We start from the raw sequence: 20,841 nt of genomic DNA on the forward strand, positions 1-20,841 counted from the left end.
TTAGCTTCACTTTTCATACGTATTATTAGCTGTACTTGCAGAAAAGACAAGTACATTGATCCATGTTATTGCTTACATTTAACTTAACCCAGCTTTTCACGGAAACACTCCCAGGCAAATTAACCCTACAAAGTATTTCTAAATTTTTTTTGTGTCATATATGACATAGTATCGTATAGCAATAAATGTAACTGTGACAAGACTTTACACATTGTGTAATTTGGAAGCGTGCACAAAGTAATGTTTTAAAAGATTTGTGGCTATAAAAATAGCCGTTTTTGTTGAGCAATGACAACGCTTAACCTCCGAATCCGTAAAGAGTTCTTCCTTGACGTTTTAAGGCATAAACAACATCCATAGCGGTAACGGTCTTGCGTTTAGCGTGCTCTGTGTAGGTTACAGCATCACGAATAACATTCTCTAAGAAAACCTTCAGTACACCTCTGGTTTCCTCATAGATAAGGCCAGAGATACGTTTGACACCACCTCGTCGAGCAAGACGCCGAATAGCAGGTTTTGTGATTCCCTGAATGTTATCACGAAGAATTTTTCGGTGACGTTTAGCACCTCCTTTTCCCAATCCTTTACCTCCTTTTCCGCGTCCAGACATATTGATATAGTTGCGTACAGAACGAGTACAAAAACAACGTTTGAGTTAACAGAATTCAGACAGCTTTAAAAAGAGGCCATAAAATTACCTACTGCTCGTGGAAACACCCTAATTAACCAATAGAGTTGCGTCATTACAAAATGTTCCGAACATTTTGTACATTTTTTTAAGTAAAACTGTAGTTTTTTTAAAAATTCGTGGTCTTAATGTTTCAGTAAGGCAATAAATTTGGCATCGTTGGAATTCGCCAAACCTTCTGCTACTTACTAAAAAAAAAAAAAGTCAAAAGCTTTTGTGTATCAGAAGATACAGCCGTTTTCCCGTAGCCAAAAAACACAGATTTTATAAAAATGTTAAAGTAATGAGCGTAATGTCATTATGCAGCCAATCAGAAATTACTTTCTTAGCACCAATCAAATGGTTTGTTTTGAACCTTAGCTGTCAATCAATATGAGAAATAAAACTTTGGCGCGATAGTGCATTTTAGACCGTCTTGTGTATCCGTACTACATCGACTTCTTAAAATATGGCTCGTACAAAGCAAACTGCACGTAAATCTACTGGAGGAAAGGCTCCACGAAAACAACTCGCCACTAAAGCTGCGAGGAAAAGCGCACCAGCTACTGGAGGAGTGAAAAAACCACATCGTTACAGACCTGGTACAGTTGCTCTCAGAGAAATCAGAAGATACCAGAAGTCAACCGAGCTCTTGATCCGCAAGTTGCCTTTCCAGCGTCTTGTGCGAGAAATTGCTCAGGACTTCAAAACAGATCTGCGATTCCAGAGCACAGCCGTTATGGCTCTGCAAGAGGCTTCTGAAGCGTACCTTGTTGGCTTGTTCGAGGATACTAACTTGTGTGCCATTCACGCAAAACGAGTTACAATCATGCCTAAAGACATCCAGTTGGCAAGAAGAATTCGTGGGGAACGTGCCTAAGCATCTTACCAAACAAAAAACGGCTATTTTTATAGCCACACATCCATAAAAAATATTACGGCTAGCTTTTTATATCAAACTTTGTCCTGCTTTCTGTTTAAATTTTATGCTACATAAAAATTTTATGCTACATAAAGTTTGACAATGTTAAAAATATGAAGGGCAAGAAAAGTAAAAGCAAGAAAATAAGAAATTTAAAAACGAAAATACTTAAACTTAGGGAATCTAATCTTAAATTTACTCTTTTTTAACTGTTTAAGTGACTTAAACAAGTTTAACTTTGTACCAAGATAATGTTTTTTTGTAAATGTGTGGCTATAAAAATAGCCGTTTGTTAATGTAATAGCCAGATACACACAAATTATTTTTTTGCGGTCTTCTTTGCTGCCTTTTTGGGAGTCTTTTTGACCTTCTTTGCTGCAGGTTTTTTAGCAACAGGCTTCTTTGTGGGTTTCTTAGCTGCTGGTTTCTTAGCCGAGGCTTTCTTTGTGGCAGGCTTCTTTGCTGCTTTCTTTGGCGTGCTCTTCTTTGCTGGCTTCTTTTTTGGTGTACTTTTCTTTGCAGTAGGCTTCTTTGCCGTTGGCTTTTTTGCTGCGGCCTTTTTCTTAGGTTTTTCTTTTTTTACCTGACCTAGCTTGAATGATCCAGAAGCACCAGTGCCTTTAGTTTGAATCAAATCGCCTGATGTTACTCCTCGTTTAAGAGCCATTTTCAGATGATGATCTGAGTTTTCAGCAACTTTGTAATTTGCATGAATATATTTTGTAATAGCTTGGCGAGATGAACCACCGCGTTCCTTTAGGGTAGCGATAGCAGCCTTGATCATGTCCACATATTTAGGGTGATCAGCTGTCTTCTTTGCAGCAGGTTTCTTCTTGGGTGCGATTTTCTTTGGAGAAGCTGCTTCACTCATTTTTAATGTTTTCTTACAACAATCCAACGATAAACGATGCTTGTTATCACAGTAGAAGTATACTAAACATTACCGTGTAAATGAGATATAATTTAAGACGGTGCGAAGTATGCGGACGTAAAAGTACCACTCCCGGGAATTGATTTGGCGCGAAAACAGAAATGTGTGTTTCTGTACATCGTATAATGTCCGTTTTGGGTGCCGCGACTATGCGAAAGCATGTTAATTTTTATTTGTAGTACGACGCAATAGTCTGCAAGAGAAGCTGCTGGAGTTTGAGGTCTTCAGCATTACATCTAGTCTGTTAATTTGGGCTTCTTCCGCGCTCGTGTTAGGATTTTCATAAAGCGTTCTTTGGTTTGCGTTGCGTATGTCGGCCTACATCATCGACACGGCCTGTTTCCGGCTATTAGGAGCAATTCATATATTGGGCACTGCGTTTCGACTTTTTTATTAGACCACAGTAAAAAAATTCACTCACAGAAGTCCCTTTCTTTCATGGCTACAAACACGAAGAATTCTGTCGTAAGTAAAACGAATGCGCAAGCCAAAATGACGATGGGGCGAAGTCATAAGCATGGCCCTGTGGCCCAATGGATAAGGCATCTGACTACGAATCAGGGGATTCCAGGTTCGACTCCTGGCAGGGTCGCACTGTCGCATTTCGGCTGCATGGTCTACTGTGTAACGCGCGCGCACGTTCTGGCGTAATGCGTTGATAAACGGAATGTACGCAGACATATTGGAAAGTAATATCACGCACTTAGTATCGTCGCCTTTGTTAGCATTCATGTAAGTTACCATCCACTCGCTACAGTCGCTCTCCATCCTACGGCTAAATCAACAGCCGTGATTTTTACTATGTCGCCGTCCATCCGTACGCGGTGACAGTTGTAAGCTTTACAGTAACGTGACATGCTCCACAAGCAGTTACGGTGTGTGGACGATGCCTATCATGGCAACGCTTGTTCTTTATCGCTTCTCGGCCTAATGGCTAAGATCAAGTGTAGTATCTGTTCTTATCAGTTTAATATCTGGTAGGCCATTCTCTGAATGGTCAGTATATTAATCTGATTTTTGGCCTTGGGTCATGGAGGTGGATTCATTCACGCCGTGACCACGGGTTGCCTTGGTGTTGCACTATTACCGATGGCGGCCCACATAAGCAATAAAAGAATAATAGCAGTCCTCTTTCCGACGGCACTCTGCATAGTCTACGGCGGGAACAAAACGCGTACACTGGGGGAGAATACAGCCTATGCCCCGCGACACGGCAGTTTATAACACACTCAAGCCACAAGCATTAACAAACTTTGAAGGGTACCCTCATGCTACGGTGCAGTTCCAACTCATACTTACCTGACGGGGAAGTAAAGACTGATCAATGAGGGTTTTCTTCCAGAGTGAGGCTCTTGCATTGCACTACGCTTGGGCTGACCTCTGCGATTACTGCAAACGTCAGTAACTCGACCGTACAATTTCTGGTAGTGGGGGCCTGCGTCCGCGCTCGCCCCCTCCTTAAGTCAAAATGAATGAGCTTAGAAAAGTTGCGCGGCCAAATGTCGGTGGTGACTTAAACGCTAAGGTAAAACCTCGCTTGGCTGTTACGAAACGTGATTGCGATATAATCCCTCGGAAGGCGGCGGAATTTTATTTTATTTGCCATTCCGTCAGGGTTATTGGATGATCGGCAATAGACCGAGTTTGTATGCATTTGAAAGCTCTTTTTTCTCGTACTATCACCTGAAAATGTCGTAGGAAAATGTCATAGGAAACACTTTCAACAACCGCCACGTTCCTTAATTGTTATAACAAGAAATATATCACAGCAAATGAAAATGAAAAGCCTACGACACCGGGAGTTCCCAGGCGGTCCCCCATCCAAGTACTATCCCGGCCCGACGATGCTTAACTTCCGTGATCAGACGAGAACGGGTGTGTTCATCGTGGTATGGCCGTAGACATTAGTAGGTGCAAATACGTGCAATTTATTTTGACGTTGTGATCAAATTTTTTTATTTAATTTCTTTGAGTTACTTAGGACAAGGCGTATGCATGGATTATCTATTAGACTTTAAGGTTATAGTTTTGTGAAAAAAACAATGTTTTTTTAAAGATGTGTGGCTATAAAAATAGCCGTTGTTTTCTGAGTGTAGCGGTTTACTTCTTCTGTCCTTTGTCGTTCTTCTTTGGGAGTAAGACAGCTTGAATGTTTGGCAAAACACCACCAGCTGCAATGGTTACACCGCTCAAAAGTTTGTTTAATTCTTCATCATTACGAACAGCCAATTGTAAATGTCTTGGAATAATCCTAGCTTTTTTGTTGTCTCTTGCTGCGTTACCAGCCAACTCCAATATCTCAGCAGATAAATATTCCAAGACGGCTGCTAAGTAAACTGGTGCTCCAGATCCAATTCGGTTAGCATAGTGCCCTCTACGAAGGAATCTATGCACTCTACCGACTGGAAATTGAAGTCCAGCTCTTGAGGATCTTGTCTTGGCTTTAGCCTTAGCTTTTCCACCTTTTCCACGTCCAGACATAACTGCGATTTGTTTTGTAAGTTAATACAAAAACGTACGAATATTTAACGTAAGTGTTAACGAAATAAACTTTACTCGTTTTTTCATCATAAAAATAGGATCGAAATCATGTTTTTTTAACCAATCATAATTAAGTATTAAACAAAAGATTTTTTTTTTAACCAATTAAATTGCGTATCGGCGTTTTCGGATCGAATTCGATCCGATTTTTTTACTTATAAACAAAAAGTTTTGACTTGCAGTTTAATGCTTATTTACAAGTTAAGTAGCAAAAATTTTTAACCATGTCTGACGCAGCAGCTAAAGGAGGAAAACAGGCACCTAAAGTAGCCAAGAAAGGTGAAAAAAGAGCCGGCAAAAAAGGAGGAAAGATTGGTGGAACTGGTGAAAAGAAACGCAAGAGAAAGAGAAAGGAAAGTTATGCTATTTACATCTACAATGTTTTGAAACAAGTTCACCCAGATGTCGGAGTTTCAAGCAAAGCTATGAGCATCATGAACTCATTTGTCAACGACATCTTTGAGCGCATTGCTTCCGAAGCTTCGCGTTTGGCTCTTCAAAACAAAAAGTCGACCATCTCTTCTCGTGAAATTCAAACCGCAGTACGTCTTCTCTTGCCTGGAGAACTTGCAAAACACGCAGTCAGTGAAGGAACAAAAGCCGTCACAAAATACACAAGCAGCAAGTAAACCAACGTCTACCAAACACAAACGGTCTTTTTTAAGACCACACATCTTTAAAAAAACATTTACTTGGCGTCACTACAAGTTAACCGAAGTTAATAAAACTTCTAAATAATGTGCTTAAGAACACTAGCCTACATTTAAAATACTTCCCCATGTGTGTGTGGATTAGCTTCACTTTTCATACGTATTATTAGCTGTACTTGCAGAAAAGACAAGTACATTGATCCATGTTATTGCTTACATTTAACTTAACCCAGCTTTTCACGGAAACACTCCCAGGCAAATTAACCCTACAAAGTATTTCTAAATTTTTTTTGTGTCATATATGACATAGTATCGTATAGCAATAAATGTAACTGTGACAAGACTTTACACATTGTGTAATTTGGAAGCGTGCACAAAGTAATGTTTTAAAAGATTTGTGGCTATAAAAATAGCCGTTTTTGTTGAGCAATGACAACGCTTAACCTCCGAATCCGTAAAGAGTTCTTCCTTGACGTTTTAAGGCATAAACAACATCCATAGCGGTAACGGTCTTGCGTTTAGCGTGCTCTGTGTAGGTTACAGCATCACGAATAACATTCTCTAAGAAAACCTTCAGTACACCTCTGGTTTCCTCATAGATAAGGCCAGAGATACGTTTGACACCACCTCGTCGAGCAAGACGCCGAATAGCAGGTTTTGTGATTCCCTGAATGTTATCACGAAGAATTTTTCGGTGACGTTTAGCACCTCCTTTTCCCAATCCTTTACCTCCTTTTCCGCGTCCAGACATATTGATATAGTTGCGTACAGAACGAGTACAAAAACAACGTTTGAGTTAACAGAATTCAGACAGCTTTAAAAAGAGGCCATAAAATTACCTACTGCTCGTGGAAACACCCTAATTAACCAATAGAGTTGCGTCATTACAAAATGTTCCGAACATTTTGTACATTTTTTTAAGTAAAACTGTAGTTTTTTTAAAAATTCGTGGTCTTAATGTTTCAGTAAGGCAATAAATTTGGCATCGTTGGAATTCGCCAAACCTTCTGCTACTTACTAAAAAAAAAAAAAGTCAAAAGCTTTTGTGTATCAGAAGATACAGCCGTTTTCCCGTAGCCAAAAAACACAGATTTTATAAAAATGTTAAAGTAATGAGCGTAATGTCATTATGCAGCCAATCAGAAATTACTTTCTTAGCACCAATCAAATGGTTTGTTTTGAACCTTAGCTGTCAATCAATATGAGAAATAAAACTTTGGCGCGATAGTGCATTTTAGACCGTCTTGTGTATCCGTACTACATCGACTTCTTAAAATATGGCTCGTACAAAGCAAACTGCACGTAAATCTACTGGAGGAAAGGCTCCACGAAAACAACTCGCCACTAAAGCTGCGAGGAAAAGCGCACCAGCTACTGGAGGAGTGAAAAAACCACATCGTTACAGACCTGGTACAGTTGCTCTCAGAGAAATCAGAAGATACCAGAAGTCAACCGAGCTCTTGATCCGCAAGTTGCCTTTCCAGCGTCTTGTGCGAGAAATTGCTCAGGACTTCAAAACAGATCTGCGATTCCAGAGCACAGCCGTTATGGCTCTGCAAGAGGCTTCTGAAGCGTACCTTGTTGGCTTGTTCGAGGATACTAACTTGTGTGCCATTCACGCAAAACGAGTTACAATCATGCCTAAAGACATCCAGTTGGCAAGAAGAATTCGTGGGGAACGTGCCTAAGCATCTTACCAAACAAAAAACGGCTATTTTTATAGCCACACATCCATAAAAAATATTACGGCTAGCTTTTTATATCAAACTTTGTCCTGCTTTCTGTTTAAATTTTATGCTACATAAAAATTTTATGCTACGTAAAGTTTGACAATGTTAAAAATATGAAGGGCAAGAAAAGTAAAAGCAAGAAAATAAGAAATTTAAAAACGAAAATACTTAAACTTAGGGAATCTAATCTTAAATTTACTCTTTTTTAACTGTTTAAGTGACTTAAACAAGTTTAACTTTGTACCAAGATAATGTTTTTTTGTAAATGTGTGGCTATAAAAATAGCCGTTTGTTAATGTAATAGCCAGATACACACAAATTATTTTTTTGCGGTCTTCTTTGCTGCCTTTTTGGGAGTCTTTTTGACCTTCTTTGCTGCAGGTTTTTTAGCAACAGGCTTCTTTGTGGGTTTCTTAGCTGCTGGTTTCTTAGCCGAGGCTAATCCTAGCTTTTTTGTTGTCTCTTGCTGCGTTACCAGCCAACTCCAATATCTCAGCAGATAAATATTCCAAGACGGCTGCTAAGTAAACTGGTGCTCCAGATCCAATTCGGTTAGCATAGTGCCCTCTACGAAGGAATCTATGCACTCTACCGACTGGAAATTGAAGTCCAAGTGTTAACGAAATAAACTTTACTCGTTTTTTCATCATAAAAATAGGATCGAAATCATGTTTTTTTAACCAATCATAATTAAGTATTAAACAAAAGATTTTTTTTTTAACCAATTAAATTGCGTATCGGCGTTTTCGGATCGAATTCGATCCGATTTTTTTACTTATAAACAAAAAGTTTTGACTTGCAGTTTAATGCTTATTTACAAGTTAAGTAGCAAAAATTTTTAACCATGTCTGACGCAGCAGCTAAAGGAGGAAAACAGGCACCTAAAGTAGCCAAGAAAGGTGAAAAAAGAGCCGGCAAAAAAGGAGGAAAGATTGGTGGAACTGGTGAAAAGAAACGCAAGAGAAAGAGAAAGGAAAGTTATGCTATTTACATCTACAATGTTTTGAAACAAGTTCACCCAGATGTCGGAGTTTCAAGCAAAGCTATGAGCATCATGAACTCATTTGTCAACGACATCTTTGAGCGCATTGCTTCCGAAGCTTCGCGTTTGGCTCTTCAAAACAAAAAGTCGACCATCTCTTCTCGTGAAATTCAAACCGCAGTACGTCTTCTCTTGCCTGGAGAACTTGCAAAACACGCAGTCAGTGAAGGAACAAAAGCCGTCACAAAATACACAAGCAGCAAGTAAACCAACGTCTACCAAACACAAACGGTCTTTTTTAAGACCACACATCTTTAAAAAAACATTTACTTGGCGTCACTACAAGTTAACCGAAGTTAATAAAACTTCTAAATAATGTGCTTAAGAACACTAGCCTACATTTAAAATACTTCCCCATGTGTGTGTGGATTAGCTTCACTTTTCATACGTATTATTAGCTGTACTTGCAGAAAAGACAAGTACATTGATCCATGTTATTGCTTACATTTAACTTAACCCAGCTTTTCACGGAAACACTCCCAGGCAAATTAACCCTACAAAGTATTTCTAAATTTTTTTTGTGTCATATATGACATAGTATCGTATAGCAATAAATGTAACTGTGACAAGACTTTACACATTGTGTAATTTGGAAGCGTGCACAAAGTAATGTTTTAAAAGATTTGTGGCTATAAAAATAGCCGTTTTTGTTGAGCAATGACAACGCTTAACCTCCGAATCCGTAAAGAGTTCTTCCTTGACGTTTTAAGGCATAAACAACATCCATAGCGGTAACGGTCTTGCGTTTAGCGTGCTCTGTGTAGGTTACAGCATCACGAATAACATTCTCTAAGAAAACCTTCAGTACACCTCTGGTTTCCTCATAGATAAGGCCAGAGATACGTTTGACACCACCTCGTCGAGCAAGACGCCGAATAGCAGGTTTTGTGATTCCCTGAATGTTATCACGAAGAATTTTTCGGTGACGTTTAGCACCTCCTTTTCCCAATCCTTTACCTCCTTTTCCGCGTCCAGACATATTGATATAGTTGCGTACAGAACGAGTACAAAAACAACGTTTGAGTTAACAGAATTCAGACAGCTTTAAAAAGAGGCCATAAAATTACCTACTGCTCGTGGAAACACCCTAATTAACCAATAGAGTTGCGTCATTACAAAATGTTCCGAACATTTTGTACATTTTTTTAAGTAAAACTGTAGTTTTTTTAAAAATTCGTGGTCTTAATGTTTCAGTAAGGCAATAAATTTGGCATCGTTGGAATTCGCCAAACCTTCTGCTACTTACTAAAAAAAAAAAAAGTCAAAAGCTTTTGTGTATCAGAAGATACAGCCGTTTTCCCGTAGCCAAAAAACACAGATTTTATAAAAATGTTAAAGTAATGAGCGTAATGTCATTATGCAGCCAATCAGAAATTACTTTCTTAGCACCAATCAAATGGTTTGTTTTGAACCTTAGCTGTCAATCAATATGAGAAATAAAACTTTGGCGCGATAGTGCATTTTAGACCGTCTTGTGTATCCGTACTACATCGACTTCTTAAAATATGGCTCGTACAAAGCAAACTGCACGTAAATCTACTGGAGGAAAGGCTCCACGAAAACAACTCGCCACTAAAGCTGCGAGGAAAAGCGCACCAGCTACTGGAGGAGTGAAAAAACCACATCGTTACAGACCTGGTACAGTTGCTCTCAGAGAAATCAGAAGATACCAGAAGTCAACCGAGCTCTTGATCCGCAAGTTGCCTTTCCAGCGTCTTGTGCGAGAAATTGCTCAGGACTTCAAAACAGATCTGCGATTCCAGAGCACAGCCGTTATGGCTCTGCAAGAGGCTTCTGAAGCGTACCTTGTTGGCTTGTTCGAGGATACTAACTTGTGTGCCATTCACGCAAAACGAGTTACAATCATGCCTAAAGACATCCAGTTGGCAAGAAGAATTCGTGGGGAACGTGCCTAAGCATCTTACCAAACAAAAAACGGCTATTTTTATAGCCACACATCCATAAAAAATATTACGGCTAGCTTTTTATATCAAACTTTGTCCTGCTTTCTGTTTAAATTTTATGCTACATAAAAATTTTATGCTACATAAAGTTTGACAATGTTAAAAATATGAAGGGCAAGAAAAGTAAAAGCAAGAAAATAAGAAATTTAAAAACGAAAATACTTAAACTTAGGGAATCTAATCTTAAATTTACTCTTTTTTAACTGTTTAAGTGACTTAAACAAGTTTAACTTTGTACCAAGATAATGTTTTTTTGTAAATGTGTGGCTATAAAAATAGCCGTTTGTTAGTGTAATAGCCAGATACACACAAATTATTTTTTTGCGGTCTTCTTTGCTGCCTTTTTGGGAGTCTTTTTGACCTTCTTTGCTGCAGGTTTTTTAGCAACAGGCTTCTTTGTGGGTTTCTTAGCTGCTGGTTTCTTAGCCGAGGCTTTCTTTGTGGCAGGCTTCTTTGCTGCTTTCTTTGGCGTGCTCTTCTTTGCTGGCTTCTTTTTTGGTGTACTTTTCTTTGCAGTAGGCTTCTTTGCCGTTGGCTTTTTTGCTGCGGCCTTTTTCTTAGGTTTTTCTTTTTTTACCTGACCTAGCTTGAATGATCCAGAAGCACCAGTGCCTTTAGTTTGAATCAAATCGCCTGATGTTACTCCTCGTTTAAGAGCCATTTTCAGATGATGATCTGAGTTTTCAGCAACTTTGTAATTTGCATGAATATATTTTGTAATAGCTTGGCGAGATGAACCACCGCGTTCCTTTAGGGTAGCGATAGCAGCCTTGATCATGTCCACATATTTAGGGTGATCAGCTGTCTTCTTTGCAGCAGGTTTCTTCTTGGGTGCGATTTTCTTTGGAGAAGCTGCTTCACTCATTTTTAATGTTTTCTTACAACAATCCAACGATAAACGATGCTTGTTATCACAGTAGAAGTATACTAAACATTACCGTGTAAATGAGATATAATTTAAGACGGTGCGAAGTATGCGGACGTAAAAGTACCACTCCCGGGAATTGATTTGGCGCGAAAACAGAAATGTGTGTTTCTGTACATCGTATAATGTCCGTTTTGGGTGCCGCGACTATGCGAAAGCATGTTAATTTTTATTTGTAGTACGACGCAATAGTCTGCAAGAGAAGCTGCTGGAGTTTGAGGTCTTCAGCATTACATCTAGTCTGTTAATTTGGGCTTCTTCCGCGCTCGTGTTAGGATTTTCATAAAGCGTTCTTTGGTTTGCGTTGCGTATGTCGGCCTACATCATCGACACGGCCTGTTTCCGGCTATTAGGAGCAATTCATATATTGGGCACTGCGTTTCGACTTTTTTATTAGACCACAGTAAAAAAATTCACTCACAGAAGTCCCTTTCTTTCATGGCTACAAACACGAAGAATTCTGTCGTAAGTAAAACGAATGCGCAAGCCAAAATGACGATGGGGCGAAGTCATAAGCATGGCCCTGTGGCCCAATGGATAAGGCATCTGACTACGAATCAGGGGATTCCAGGTTCGACTCCTGGCAGGGTCGCACTGTCGCATTTCGGCTGCATGGTCTACTGTGTAACGCGCGCGCACGTTCTGGCGTAATGCGTTGATAAACGGAATGTACGCAGACATATTGGAAAGTAATATCACGCACTTAGTATCGTCGCCTTTGTTAGCATTCATGTAAGTTACCATCCACTCGCTACAGTCGCTCTCCATCCTACGGCTAAATCAACAGCCGTGATTTTTACTATGTCGCCGTCCATCCGTACGCGGTGACAGTTGTAAGCTTTACAGTAACGTGACATGCTCCACAAGCAGTTACGGTGTGTGGACGATGCCTATCATGGCAACGCTTGTTCTTTATCGCTTCTCGGCCTAATGGCTAAGATCAAGTGTAGTATCTGTTCTTATCAGTTTAATATCTGGTAGGCCATTCTCTGAATGGTCAGTATATTAATCTGATTTTTGGCCTTGGGTCATGGAGGTGGATTCATTCACGCCGTGACCACGGGTTGCCTTGGTGTTGCACTATTACCGATGGCGGCCCACATAAGCAATAAAAGAATAATAGCAGTCCTCTTTCCGACGGCACTCTGCATAGTCTACGGCGGGAACAAAACGCGTACACTGGGGGAGAATACAGCCTATGCCCCGCGACACGGCAGTTTATAACACACTCAAGCCACAAGCATTAACAAACTTTGAAGGGTACCCTCATGCTACGGTGCAGTTCCAACTCATACTTACCTGACGGGGAAGTAAAGACTGATCAATGAGGGTTTTCTTCCAGAGTGAGGCTCTTGCATTGCACTACGCTTGGGCTGACCTCTGCGATTACTGCAAACGTCAGTAACTCGACCGTACAATTTCTGGTAGTGGGGGCCTGCGTCCGCGCTCGCCCCCTCCTTAAGTCAAAATGAATGAGCTTAGAAAAGTTGCGCGGCCAAATGTCGGTGGTGACTTAAACGCTAAGGTAAAACCTCGCTTGGCTGTTACGAAACGTGATTGCGATATAAGTCCTCGGAAGGCGGCGGAATTTTATTTTATTTGCCATTCCGTCAGGGTTATTGGATGATCGGCAATAGATCGAGTTTGTATGCATTTGAAAGCTCTTTTTTCTCGTACTATCACCTGAAAATGTCATAGGAAACACTTTCAACAACCGCCACGTTCCTTAATTGTTATAACAAGAAATATATCACAGCAAATGAAAATGAAAAGCCTACGACACCGGGAGTTCCCAGGCGGTCCCCCATCCAAGTACTATCCCGGCCCGACGATGCTTAACTTCCGTGATCAGACGAGAACGGGTGTGTTCATCGTGGTATGGCCGTAGACATTAGTAGGTGCAAATACGTGCAATTTATTTTGACGTTGTGATCAAATTTTTTTATTTAATTTCTTTGAGTTACTTAGGACAAGGCGTATGCATGGATTATCTATTAGACTTTAAGGTTATAGTTTTGTGAAAAAAACAATGTTTTTTTAAAGATGTGTGGCTATAAAAATAGCCGTTGTTTTCTGAGTGTAGCGGTTTACTTCTTCTGTCCTTTGTCGTTCTTCTTTGGGAGTAAGACAGCTTGAATGTTTGGCAAAACACCACCAGCTGCAATGGTTACACCGCTCAAAAGTTTGTTTAATTCTTCATCATTACGAACAGCCAATTGTAAATGTCTTGGAATAATCCTAGCTTTTTTGTTGTCTCTTGCTGCGTTACCAGCCAACTCCAATATCTCAGCAGATAAATATTCCAAGACGGCTGCTAAGTAAACTGGTGCTCCAGATCCAATTCGGTTAGCATAGTGCCCTCTACGAAGGAATCTATGCACTCTACCGACTGGAAATTGAAGTCCAGCTCTTGAGGATCTTGTCTTGGCTTTAGCCTTAGCTTTTCCACCTTTTCCACGTCCAGACATAACTGCGATTTGATTTGTAAGTTAATACAAAAACGTACGAATATTTAACGTAAGTGTTAACGAAATAAACTTTACTCGTTTTTTCATCATAAAAATAGGATCGAAATCATGTTTTTTTAACCAATCATAATTAAGTATTAAACAAAAGATTTTTTTTTTAACCAATTAAATTGCGTATCGGCGTTTTCGGATCGAATTCGATCCGATTTTTTTACTTATAAACAAAAAGTTTTGACTTGCAGTTTAATGCTTATTTACAAGTTAAGTAGCAAAAATTTTTAACCATGTCTGACGCAGCAGCTAAAGGAGGAAAACAGGCACCTAAAGTAGCCAAGAAAGGTGAAAAAAGAGCCGGCAAAAAAGGAGGAAAGATTGGTGGAACTGGTGAAAAGAAACGCAAGAGAAAGAGAAAGGAAAGTTATGCTATTTACATCTACAATGTTTTGAAACAAGTTCACCCAGATGTCGGAGTTTCAAGCAAAGCTATGAGCATCATGAACTCATTTGTCAACGACATCTTTGAGCGCATTGCTTCCGAAGCTTCGCGTTTGGCTCTTCAAAACAAAAAGTGGACCATCTCTTCTCGTGAAATTCAAACCGCAGTACGTCTTCTCTTGCCTGGAGAACTTGCAAAACACGCAGTCAGTGAAGGAACAAAAGCCGTCACAAAATACACAAGCAGCAAGTAAACCAACGTCTACCAAACACAAACGGTCTTTTTTAAGACCACACATCTTTAAAAAAACATTTACTTGGCGTCACTACAAGTTAACCGAAGTTAATAAAACTTCTAAATAATGTGCTTAAGAACACTAGCCTACATTTAAAATACTTCCCCATGTGTGTGTGGATTAGCTTCACTTTTCATACGTATTATTAGCTGTACTTGCAGAAAAGACAAGTACATTGATCCATGTTATTGCTTACATTTAACTTAACCCAGCTTTTCACGGAAACACTCCCAGGCAAATTAACCCTACAAAGTATTTCTAAATTTTTTTTGTGTCATATATGACATAGTATCGTATAGCAATAAATGTAACTGTGACAAGACTTTACACATTGTGTAATTTGGAAGCGTGCACAAAGTAATGTTTTAAAAGATTTGTGGCTATAAAAATAGCCGTTTTTGTTGAGCAATGACAACGCTTAACCTCCGAATCCGTAAAGAGTTCTTCCTTGAGGTTTTAAGGCATAAACAACATCCATAGCGGTAACGGTCTTGCGTTTAGCGTGCTCTGTGTAGGTTACAGCATCACGAATAACATTCTCTAAGAAAACCTTCAGTACACCTCTGGTTTCCTCATAGATAAGGCCAGAGATACGTTTGACACCACCTCGTCGAGCAAGACGCCGAATAGCAGGTTTTGTGATTCCCTGAATGTTATCACGAAGAATTTTTCGGTGACGTTTAGCACCTCCTTTTCCCAATCCTTTACCTCCTTTTCCGCGTCCAGACATATTGATATAGTTGCGTACAGAACGAGTACAAAAACAACGTTTGAGTTAACAGAATTCAGACAGCTTTAAAAAGAGGCCATAAAATTACCTACTGCTCGTGGAAACACCCTAATTAACCAATAGAGTTGCGTCATTACAAAATGTTCCGAACATTTTGTACATTTTTTTAAGTAAAACTGTAGTTTTTTTAAAAATTCGTGGTCTTAATGTTTCAGTAAGGCAATAAATTTGGCATCGTTGGAATTCGCCAAACCTTCTGCTACTTACTAAAAAAAAAAAAAGTCAAAAGCTTTTGTGTATCAGAAGATACAGCCGTTTTCCCGTAGCCAAAAAACACAGATTTTATAAAAATGTTAAAGTAATGAGCGTAATGTCATTATGCAGCCAATCAGAAATTACTTTCTTAGCACCAATCAAATGGTTTGTTTTGAACCTTAGCTGTCAATCAATATGAGAAATAAAACTTTGGCGCGATAGTGCATTTTAGACCGTCTTGTGTATCCGTACTACATCGACTTCTTAAAATATGGCTCGTACAAAGCAAACTGCACGTAAATCTACTGGAGGAAAGGCTCCACGAAAACAACTCGCCACTAAAGCTGCGAGGAAAAGCGCACCAGCTACTGGAGGAGTGAAAAAACCACATCGTTACAGACCTGGTACAGTTGCTCTCAGAGAAATCAGAAGATACCAGAAGTCAACCGAGCTCTTGATCCGCAAGTTGCCTTTCCAGCGTCTTGTGCGAGAAATTGCTCAGGACTTCAAAACAGATCTGCGATTCCAGAGCACAGCCGTTATGGCTCTGCAAGAGGCTTCTGAAGCGTACCTTGTTGGCTTGTTCGAGGATACTAACTTGTGTGCCATTCACGCAAAACGAGTTACAATCATGCCTAAAGACATCCAGTTGGCAAGAAGAATTCGTGGGGAACGTGCCTAAGCATCTTACCAAACAAAAAACGGCTATTTTTATAGCCACACATCCATAAAAAATATTACGGCTAGCTTTTTATATCAAACTTTGTCCTGCTTTCTGTTTAAATTTTATGCTACATAAAAATTTTATGCTACATAAAGTTTGACAATGTTAAAAATATGAAGGGCAAGAAAAGTAAAAGCAAGAAAATAAGAAATTTAAAAACGAAAATACTTAAACTTAGGGAATCTAATCTTAAATTTACTCTTTTTTAACTGTTTAAGTGACTTAAACAAGTTTAACTTTGTACCAAGATAATGTTTTTTTGTAAATGTGTGGCTATAAAAATAGCCGTTTGTTAATGTAATAGCCAGATACACACAAATTATTTTTTTGCGGTCTTCTTTGCTGCCTTTTTGGGAGTCTTTTTGACCTTCTTTGCTGCAGGTTTTTTAGCAACAGGCTTCTTTGTGGGTTTCTTAGCTGCTGGTTTCTTAGCCGAGGCTTTCTTTGTGGCAGGCTTCTTTGCTGCTTTCTTTGGCGTGCTCTTCTTTGCTGGCTTCTTTATTGGTGTACTTTTCTTTGCAGTAGGCTTCTTTGCCGTTGGCTTTTTTGCTGCGGCCTTTTTCTTAGGTTTTTCTTTTTTTACCTGACCTAGCTTGAATGATCCAGAAGCACCAGTGCCTTTAGTTTGAATCAAATCGCCTGATGTTACTCCTCGTTTAAGAGCCATTTTCAGATGATGATCTGAGTTTTCAGCAACTTTGTAATTTGCATGAATATATTTTGTAATAGCTTGGCGAGATGAACCACCGCGTTCCTTTAGGGTAGCGATAGCAGCCTTGATCATGTCCACATATTTAGGGTGATCAGCTGTCTTCTTTGCAGCAGGTTTCTTCTTGGGTGCGATTTTCTTTGGAGAAGCTGCTTCACTCATTTTTAATGTTTTCTTACAACAATCCAACGATAAACGATGCTTGTTATCACAGTAGAAGTATACTAAACATTACCGTGTAAATGAGATATAATTTAAGACGGTGCGAAGTATGCGGACGTAAAAGTACCACTCCCGGGAATTGATTTGGCGCGAAAACAGAAATGTGTGTTTCTGTACATCGTATAATGTCCGTTTTGGGTGCCGCGACTATGCGAAAGCATGTTAATTTTTATTTGTAGTACGACGCAATAGTCTGCAAGAGAAGCTGCTGGAGTTTGAGGTCTTCAGCATTACATCTAGTCTGTTAATTTGGGCTTCTTCCGCGCTCGTGTTAGGATTTTCATAAAGCGTTCTTTGGTTTGCGTTGCGTATGTCGGCCTACATCATCGACACGGCCTGTTTCCGGCTATTAGGAGCAATTCATATATTGGGCACTGCGTTTCGACTTTTTTATTAGACCACAGTAAAAAAATTCACTCACAGAAGTCCCTTTCTTTCATGGCTACAAACACGAAGAATTCTGTCGTAAGTAAAACGAATGCGCAAGCCAAAATGACGATGGGGCGAAGTCATAAGCATGGCCCTGTGGCCCAATGGATAAGGCATCTGACTACGAATCAGGGGATTCCAGGTTCGACTCCTGGCAGGGTCGCACTGTCGCATTTCGGCTGCATGGTCTACTGTGTAACGCGCGCGCACGTTCTGGCGTAATGCGTTGATAAACGGAATGTACGCAGACATATTGGAAAGTAATATCACGCACTTAGTATCGTCGCCTTTGTTAGCATTCATGTAAGTTACCATCCACTCGCTACAGTCGCTCTCCATCCTACGGCTAAATCAACAGCCGTGATTTTTACTATGTCGCCGTCCATCCGTACGCGGTGACAGTTGTAAGCTTTACAGTAACGTGACATGCTCCACAAGCAGTTACGGTGTGTGGACGATGCCTATCATGGCAACGCTTGTTCTTTATCGCTTCTCGGCCTAATGGCTAAGATCAAGTGTAGTATCTGTTCTTATCAGTTTAATATCTGGTAGGCCATTCTCTGAATGGTCAGTATATTAATCTGATTTTTGGCCTTGGGTCATGGAGGTGGATTCATTCACGCCGTGACCACGGGTTGCCTTGGTGTTGCACTATTACCGATGGCGGCCCACATAAGCAATAAAAGAATAATAGCAGTCCTCTTTCCGACGGCACTCTGCATAGTCTACGGCGGGAACAAAACGCGTACACTGGGGGAGAATACAGCCTATGCCCCGCGACACGGCAGTTTATAACACACTCAAGCCACAAGCATTAACAAACTTTGAAGGGTACCCTCATGCTACGGTGCAGTTCCAACTCATACTTACCTGACGGGGAAGTAAAGACTGATCAATGAGGGTTTTCTTCCAGAGTGAGGCTCTTGCATTGCACTACGCTTGGGCTGACCTCTGCGATTACTGCAAACGTCAGTAACTCGACCGTACAATTTCTGGTAGTGGGGGCCTGCGTCCGCGCTCGCCCCCTCCTTAAGTCAAAATGAATGAGCTTAGAAAAGTTGCGCGGCCAAATGTCGGTGGTGACTTAAACGCTAAGGTAAAACCTCGCTTGGCTGTTACGAAACGTGATTGCGATATAAGTCCTCGGAAGGCGGCGGAATTTTATTTTATTTGCCATTCCGTCAGGGTTATTGGATGATCGGCAATAGATCGAGTTTGTATGCATTTGAAAGCTCTTTTTTCTCGTACTATCACCTGAAAATGTCGTAGGAAAATGTCATAGGAAACACTTTCAACAACCGCCACGTTCCTTAATTGTTATAACAAGAAATATATCACAGCAAATGAAAATGAAAAGCCTACGACACCGGGAGTTCCCAGGCGGTCCCCCATCCAAGTACTATCCCGGCCCGACGATGCTTAACTTCCGTGATCAGACGAGAACGGGTGTGTTCATCGTGGTATGGCCGTAGACATTAGTAGGTGCAAATACGTGCAATTTATTTTGACGTTGTGATCAATTTTTTTTATTTAATTTCTTTGAGTTACTTAGGACAAGGCGTATGCATGGATTATCTATTAGACTTTAAGGTTATAGTTTTGTGAAAAAAACAATGTTTTTTTAAAGATGTGTGGCTATAAAAATAGCCGTTGTTTTCTGAGTGTAGCGGTTTACTTCTTCTGTCCTTTGTCGTTCTTCTTTGGGAGTAAGACAGCTTGAATGTTTGGCAAAACACCACCAGCTGCAATGGTTACACCGCTCAAAAGTTTGTTTAATTCTTCATCATTACGAACAGCCAATTGTAAATGTCTTGGAATAATCCTAGCTTTTTTGTTGTCTCTTGCTGCGTTACCAGCCAACTCCAATATCTCAGCAGATAAATATTCCAAGACGGCTGCTAAGTAAACTGGTGCTCCAGATCCAATTCGGTTAGCATAGTGCCCTCTACGAAGGAATCTATGCACTCTACCGACTGGAAATTGAAGTCCAGCTCTTGAGGATCTTGTCTTGGCTTTAGCCTTAGCTTTTCCACCTTTTCCACGTCCAGACATAACTGCGATTTGATTTGTAAGTTAATACAAAAACGTACGAATATTTAACGTAAGTGTTAACGAAATAAACTTTACTCGTTTTTTCATCATAAAAATAGGATCGAAATCATGTTTTTTTAACCAATCATAATTAAGTATTAAACAAAAGATTTTTTTTTTAACCAATTAAATTGCGTATCGGCGTTTTCGGATCGAATTCGATCCGATTTTTTTACTTATAAACAAAAAGTTTTGACTTGCAGTTTAATGCTTATTTACAAGTTAAGTAGCAAAAATTTTTAACCATGTCTGACGCAGCAGCTAAAGGAGGAAAACAGGCACCTAAAGTAGCCAAGAAAGGTGAAAAAAGAGCCGGCAAAAAAGGAGGAAAGATTGGTGGAACTGGTGAAAAGAAACGCAAGAGAAAGAGAAAGGAAAGTTATGCTATTTACATCTACAATGTTTTGAAACAAGTTCACCCAGATGTCGGAGTTTCAAGCAAAGCTATGAGCATCATGAACTCATTTGTCAACGACATCTTTGAGCGCATTGCTTCCGAAGCTTCGTGTTTGGCTCTTCAAAACAAAAAGTCGACCATCTCTTCTCGTGAAATTCAAACCGCAGTACGTCTTCTCTTGCCTGGAGAACTTGCAAAACACGCAGTCAGTGAAGGAACAAAAGCCGTCACAAAATACACAAGCAGCAAGTAAACCAACGTCTACCAAACACAAACGGTCTTTTTTAAGACCACACATCTTTAAAAAAACATTTACTTGGCGTCACTACAAGTTAACCGAAGTTAATAAAACTTCTAAATAATGTGCTTAAGAACACTAGCCTACATTTAAAATACTTCCCCATGTGTGTGTGGATTAGCTTCACTTTTCATACGTATTATTAGCTGTACTTGCAGAAAAGACAAGTACATTGATCCATGTTATTGCTTACATTTAACTTAACCCAGCTTTTCACGGAAACACTCCCAGGCAAATTAACCCTACAAAGTATTTCTAAATTTTTTTTGTGTCATATATGACATAGTATCGTATAGCAATAAATGTAACTGTGACAAGACTTTACGCATTGTGTAATTTGGAAGCGTGCACAAAGTAATGTTTTAAAAGATTTGTGGCTATAAAAATAGCCGTTTTTGTTGAGCAATGACAACGC

At 39.9% G+C, this 20,841-nt stretch overlaps 1 protein-coding gene and 12 non-coding genes across 13 annotated transcripts; 9 read left to right on the forward strand and 4 right to left on the reverse strand.

Annotated features, from left to right (window-relative positions):
- The first annotated feature begins 3,039 nt into the window (after positions 1-3,039).
- Trnar-acg (transfer RNA arginine (anticodon ACG)) lies at positions 3,040-3,112 on the forward strand. Its single transcript has one exon. It is a non-coding gene; the product is annotated as a tRNA-Arg (tRNA).
- A 322-nt stretch (positions 3,113-3,434) lies between these two features.
- Positions 3,435-3,626, forward strand: LOC130661215 (U2 spliceosomal RNA). Its single transcript, XR_008988409.1, has one exon. It is a non-coding gene; the product is annotated as a U2 spliceosomal RNA (small nuclear RNA).
- A 185-nt stretch (positions 3,627-3,811) lies between these two features.
- Positions 3,812-3,976, forward strand: LOC130660170 (U1 spliceosomal RNA). The gene has a single exon (XR_008987370.1). It is a non-coding gene; the product is annotated as a U1 spliceosomal RNA (small nuclear RNA).
- Positions 3,977-4,304: 328 nt separating this feature from the next.
- On the reverse strand, positions 4,305-4,423 carry LOC130658210 (5S ribosomal RNA). The gene has a single exon (XR_008985426.1). It is a non-coding gene; the product is annotated as a 5S ribosomal RNA (ribosomal RNA).
- Positions 4,424-11,891: 7,468 nt separating this feature from the next.
- On the forward strand, positions 11,892-11,964 carry Trnar-acg (transfer RNA arginine (anticodon ACG)). Its single transcript has one exon. It is a non-coding gene; the product is annotated as a tRNA-Arg (tRNA).
- Positions 11,965-12,286: 322 nt separating this feature from the next.
- On the forward strand, positions 12,287-12,478 carry LOC130661216 (U2 spliceosomal RNA). Its single transcript, XR_008988410.1, has one exon. It is a non-coding gene; the product is annotated as a U2 spliceosomal RNA (small nuclear RNA).
- A 185-nt stretch (positions 12,479-12,663) lies between these two features.
- LOC130660171 (U1 spliceosomal RNA) lies at positions 12,664-12,828 on the forward strand. Its single transcript, XR_008987372.1, has one exon. It is a non-coding gene; the product is annotated as a U1 spliceosomal RNA (small nuclear RNA).
- A 315-nt stretch (positions 12,829-13,143) lies between these two features.
- Positions 13,144-13,262, reverse strand: LOC130658211 (5S ribosomal RNA). Its single transcript, XR_008985427.1, has one exon. It is a non-coding gene; the product is annotated as a 5S ribosomal RNA (ribosomal RNA).
- Positions 13,263-16,480: 3,218 nt separating this feature from the next.
- LOC130656480 (histone H1-delta-like) lies at positions 16,481-18,976 on the reverse strand. The gene has a single exon (XM_057459343.1). The coding sequence runs from the start codon at positions 17,149-17,151 to the stop codon at positions 16,600-16,602; it is 552 nt and encodes a 183-aa protein (XP_057315326.1). The 5' UTR covers positions 17,152-18,976; the 3' UTR covers positions 16,481-16,599.
- On the forward strand, positions 17,731-17,803 carry Trnar-acg (transfer RNA arginine (anticodon ACG)). The gene has a single exon. It is a non-coding gene; the product is annotated as a tRNA-Arg (tRNA).
- Positions 18,126-18,317, forward strand: LOC130661217 (U2 spliceosomal RNA). Its single transcript, XR_008988411.1, has one exon. It is a non-coding gene; the product is annotated as a U2 spliceosomal RNA (small nuclear RNA).
- LOC130660172 (U1 spliceosomal RNA) lies at positions 18,503-18,667 on the forward strand. Its single transcript, XR_008987373.1, has one exon. It is a non-coding gene; the product is annotated as a U1 spliceosomal RNA (small nuclear RNA).
- Positions 18,977-18,995: 19 nt separating the features above from the next.
- Positions 18,996-19,114, reverse strand: LOC130658212 (5S ribosomal RNA). The gene has a single exon (XR_008985428.1). It is a non-coding gene; the product is annotated as a 5S ribosomal RNA (ribosomal RNA).
- Between the last annotated feature and the right edge of the window lie 1,727 nt (positions 19,115-20,841).

Source organism: Hydractinia symbiolongicarpus, chromosome 9 (genome assembly GCF_029227915.1).
Source record: "Hydractinia symbiolongicarpus strain clone_291-10 chromosome 9, HSymV2.1, whole genome shotgun sequence".
NCBI classification, from domain to species: domain Eukaryota; kingdom Metazoa; phylum Cnidaria; class Hydrozoa; order Anthoathecata; family Hydractiniidae; genus Hydractinia; species Hydractinia symbiolongicarpus.